The sequence below is a fragment of the Penaeus vannamei genome, chromosome 27, assembly GCF_042767895.1.
Source record: "Penaeus vannamei isolate JL-2024 chromosome 27, ASM4276789v1, whole genome shotgun sequence".
NCBI lineage: Eukaryota > Metazoa > Arthropoda > Malacostraca > Decapoda > Penaeidae > Penaeus > Penaeus vannamei.
The window spans coordinates 29,829,304-29,834,303 of NC_091575.1; the positions used below are offsets into that span (position 1 = coordinate 29,829,304).

Consider the following 5,000-nt stretch of genomic DNA (forward strand, 5'->3'; position numbering starts at 1 on the left):
TTACGTTTGTCATTTAAACTTTCTCTCTCATTCTTTTTATGTGCTATTATGATAATTTTTGGGGGGTATTTCTCTTCTTTCTCTCTCTCTCTCTCTCTCATGCTTTTTGTGTGTTTTATTATTATAATTTTTGGTAATTCTCTTTTTTACTTCTTTTTCCCTTTCCCTTCTCATTCTCTCTCTCTCACTCCCTGATTTATTGAAGTCTGTTGGTCAGTTTCTCAGTACGTATGTTAGTTTGTATTTATTTGTTTATTTTTTGTAGCTAACTATCGGGGTATCAGTTCGTCTGTCTGTTGCATTTTGTCTTTGTCTGTTATTCTGTCTGCTTTCTCCAGTCTTTGTCTGTCTATTTTCCTGCCTTTCTCTGTCTGTCTGTTTATTTTCATTAGTGTCTGTCTGTCAGTCTATTTTCCTAAGTCTTTCTCTGTCTGTTAATTTTCCCCAGTCTTTGTGTATCTGGCTGTCAGTCCATTTTCCTCAGTCTTTTTCTGCCTGTCTGTTTTTCAAAATCTTTGTCTATCTGGTTGTCTGTGTATTCTGTATTCTTCTGTTTTTGTCTTTCTGTTTTCCTCAGCTTTAGTCTATCTGTCTCTCCACTTTCTTTAGTCTTTTTTTTTGCTTGTCTGTCTCCCTAAGTCTTTATCTGTCTCTGTCTCTGTTTTTTTAGTCTAGTCTTTGCATGTCTGCCTTTCCAATTTCCTGTCTTGGTCTGTTTATATCTGTCTGTATCTGCTTTCCTGAAGTCTTTGTCTGTGTGTCGACTTTCCTCAGTCTATGTCTGTCTTCCTGTCCATTTTCCTTAGTCTCTGTGTCTGTCTCCCTCTATCTATTCTCATTCATACACTCTTTATCAGCATTTCTCACTCTTCAAAAATCATTTTTAATAAACTTGTCTCAACGTCTTTCATTTTTTTGTTGTCTCTTGGTACGTCTATACCCTGGGGGATTGTCAGTGTAGATCTGGGCCCAAAAATATAATTTAATTCTCATTCACACACCTCTTTTATCAGCTTTTCCCCCTCAAAAACAATATTTTTTTATTGTCTTCCATTCTGATGATGTCTATGGGTGCTTCTATACCCCGGGGGACTGTCAGTGTAGATCTGGGCCCAAAAATATCATTCATTCTCATTCACACACACTTTTTATCAACATTTCACACTTAAAAACAAATATATCGTCGTCCATTCTTATAATGTCTCTGAATACGTCTGGCTGTGCCCAAAAATATAATTCATTCTGATTCACACACCTTTTTTATCAGTGCTTCTCACTTTAAAAAAATATATATTTCTCAATATTTGTCTCAGCGCTCCCCACTTTGCTGGTGTCCGTGGCTGCGTCAATGTCAAGTTGTCGATGTAGATCTGGTCCCAAAAATATCATTCATTCTCATTCACATACATACTTTTATCAGCATTTCTTACTTCAAAAATTATGTATATATATCTTTTATCGTCCTCCATTCCGATTATGTCTCATTCACAAATCCCCTTTCTATCAGCAAATCTCACTTTAAAAACAATATATTTCTCATCATTTGTCTCAGCGCCCCCCACTCTGCTGGTGCCCCTGGCTGCGTCTGTACCCCGGGGGATTGTCGATGTAGATCTGTGCCCAAAAATATCATTCATTCTCATTCACATACATACTTTTATCAGCATTTCTCACTTTAGAAAATGTATCTTTTATCGTCAATGTAGGTCTGGGCCTAAGAAATATAATTTAATTCTCATCCACAAACCCTTTTTTCAATCAGCACATCTCCCTTTAAAAACAATAAATTTCTCATTAAAAAAAAAAAAAATATATATATATATATATATTCCTCAACATCTGCCTCAGCGCCCCCCACTCTGCTGGTGCCCCTGGCTGCGTCTGTACCCCGGGGATTGTCGATGTAGATCTGGTCCCAAAAAATATCATTCGTTCTCATTCACATACATACTTTTATCAGCATTTCTCACTTTAGAAAATGTATCTTTTGTCGTCCTCCATTCCTATTATGTTTTTTTTTTTTTCTATCAACACATCTCACTTTAAAAACAATATATTCCTCAACATCTGCCTCAGCGCCCCCCACTCTGCTGGTGCCCCTGGCTGCGTCTGTACCCCGGGGGATTGTCGATGTAGATCTGTGCCAGCGCCGAGATGCCCTGGGTGATCTGGTCCGCTTTGGCGTTCAGTTCCGAGATGGTGCTGAAAGTAGGAGAAAAAACGTGATTTTTTTTCTTGATTTTTTTTTTGATAAATGTTAGTTTTTGTGTTCTTTTCTTGGTGTTTTTTTCAGAAATGTAAGTTTTTGTGTTTTTTCTTGATTTTTTTTTCAGAAATGTAAGTTTTTTTGTTTTTTTCTTGATTTTTTTCAGAAATGTAAGTTTTTGTGTTTTTTCTTGATTTTTTTTTCAGAAATGTAAGTTTTTGTGTTTTTTTTTCTTGATTAATTTGATTATTTATTGAATGAGAAGATTTTTAGATAAGTGTAAGTTTTTGTTTTTTCTTGATTTCTTTTTAGAAAGGTAAGTTTTTTTTCTTGATTTAACTAATGATAATGATATATCAAATGATAATATTTGGAAATGAATGTAAGTTTTTAAAAATCTATTTAATATTAAAAATTTATCAAATAATGATATTTGGAGATAAATGTTTATTTTTTTGTGTAAGGATAAATGTTTTGTTTGCTTTTATGTAAGAATGAATGGTTTGTTTGTCTTTAGTGTAAGAATGTTTATTTATTCTTATTTATTTATTTTTTGTAAAGATGATTTTTAAAAAACAAGTATATATATATATATTTACACGGGTTACACGGGTTGACTTTTTTATGTAGGGATAAATGGTCTATCTTTTTACATGGATCAATGGTTTGCATTAATACAGAAAAAACGGTTTGAATCTATTTCAAATGGAATAAAAGGGTTGTATTTCTTATATAGAGATAAACGAATATTAGGAACGCAAAAAAAAAGCTAGAAATTATTTATTCTGATGTGATAAATTATGATGCCACATGTGTTAAACTTTCTCGTCCTTTCCACTGTTTTATCGAGGTGTGTGGTCTAGCTTTTCAGTCGGCCAGTTTTCCATAATCGTTTTCTCTAAGTACACAAAACACATGCACACAACCACAGACGATACACTTTCTCCATTTGCATCTCTAAAATACTTTCTCCTTTTCGCTCTTCGTTTCATTTTCCCGCCTTTTTGCTCCGTTTAATTTTCCCGCCTTTTTTAACGGCTCCTCTTCTTTCCAGCAACATCTGATTCCCGCGCCGCCATTTTTAAAGAGAAAATGCGCGGTTCTTTTTTCTCATTTCACTCTCTCTCTTTCTGTGTTGCTCTGTCTGTTTCTCTGTTTTTATGTCTGTTTGTCTCTCTTTCTGTGTTTCTCTGTCTACCCTTTTGCTCTCTCTGTCTATCTCATTTTATCTCTCTCTCTCTCTCTTTCTCGTTCTCTCTCTATCTGTATGTCTGTTTGTCTCTCTCTCTGCTTCTATCCCTCTCTCTTTGTTTCTCTCTGTCTATCTCTCTCTCTCTCTACCCATCTCTCTTTCCCTCACTCTCTTTATCCATCTGTCAGTCAGTCTCTCCCTCCTTCCCAGCTGACTCTCCTATCGCCTGTAGCCAATTCAAGCGGTTAGAAAAAAAAATAAGAAAGAGAGCTGTTGCTAAGTGTTACAAGCAATTAACAGAATCTACGACCTCAAAGGAATTGGAAACTGAAGGTAGTAGCGTATGGGAGGAGTTTCTGATGCCGTGGCGGTCATTTTGAGTGCGGGGGAACTTTGTTGGCGTTGTCGTTATTATTATTATTATTTACTTTTCGTTTCTTCTTATTATTATTGTTATTATCATTATTATTATTGTTTTTATTGGTATTGTTATCATCATTATTGTTATTGTTGTTATTATTATTATTATTATCATTGTCATTATTATCATCATCATTATCATTATCATCGATATTATAATTTAAAATTGTTATTATTATTGTCTTCATTATTTGATTATTATCATCATAATATTACTATTATCATTATTATTGATTTTATATATATATATATATATATATATATATATATATATATATATATATATATATTGACATATATATGAATATGCACATACACACACACACACATATATATACGCACAAATCTCTCTCCCTCTCTCACTCTCTCTCTCTCACCCCTACCTATGCAAGTGGCCCACACGCTGAACACTCTCTCTCTCTCTCTCTCTCACTCTCTCCCTTCCCATCCCTCCCTTCCCTCTCTCCCTCTCCCTTCCCTCTCTCCCACCCTTACCTATGCAAGTGGTCCACACGCTGAACACTGTCTCTCTCTCTCTTTCTCTCTCTCTCTCTCTCTCTCTCTCTCTCTCTCTCTCTCTCTCTCTCCCTTCTCTCTCTCTCCCTCTCCCTCTCCATCCCTCCTCTCTCTCCCTCCCTCTCCCTCTCTCTCCCTCCCTCCCTCTCCCTCCCTCTCCCTCTCTCTCCCCCACCCTTACCTATGCAAGTGGTCCACCCGCTGAACACTAGACGTCGCCCACAGCATCACACCGGCGTATAGAGTGAAGATCAGAAGCAGCGGGAACGCAGCATAGATCACCATCGATAAGGTCCTGGTGGTGAGAGATGAGAGGTTAGGAAAATCGCAGGAAAATGGATATATTTGTAAATATATATGAAACAAACAAACAAAAATGTGGTGATAATTACACAACAGGAATATATTGATTGAATATTGATCGACGAATAAAAACAAAGAAAAGAAAACTGAAATTTGAAGATAAATGAACAGAAAGGAAAGTATTGTTGAGAGATTAAGAAGATTAGATAAATACGATAATTAAGTAATAATGGCAAAAATACAAAAGGAAAAAAAAACTCATCAAGTATTAATAAAATAGAAAGAAAAAGAAAAGAAAGAAAAAAAAGAAACTGAATATTAATGATAAATGAAAAAAAACTAAAATAAACATTGATGATATAT

The 5,000-nt window shown here is 35.2% G+C and overlaps 1 protein-coding gene across 1 annotated transcript in view; it reads right to left on the bottom strand.

Annotated features, from left to right (window-relative positions):
• Nucleotides 1-1,861: 1,861 nt before the first annotated feature.
• Nucleotides 1,862-5,000, bottom strand: part of LOC138866804 (uncharacterized) — an 8,991-nt gene continuing 5,852 nt past the window's right edge. The window contains exons 3-4 of the mRNA XM_070140570.1: nt 4,516-4,629; nt 1,862-2,202 (exon numbers count right to left, since the gene is read on the bottom strand). Coding sequence (XP_069996671.1) covers nt 2,073-2,202; nt 4,516-4,629 — 244 coding nt within the window. The 3' untranslated portion in view covers nt 1,862-2,072. The remainder of the gene's footprint in view (nt 2,203-4,515; nt 4,630-5,000) is intronic.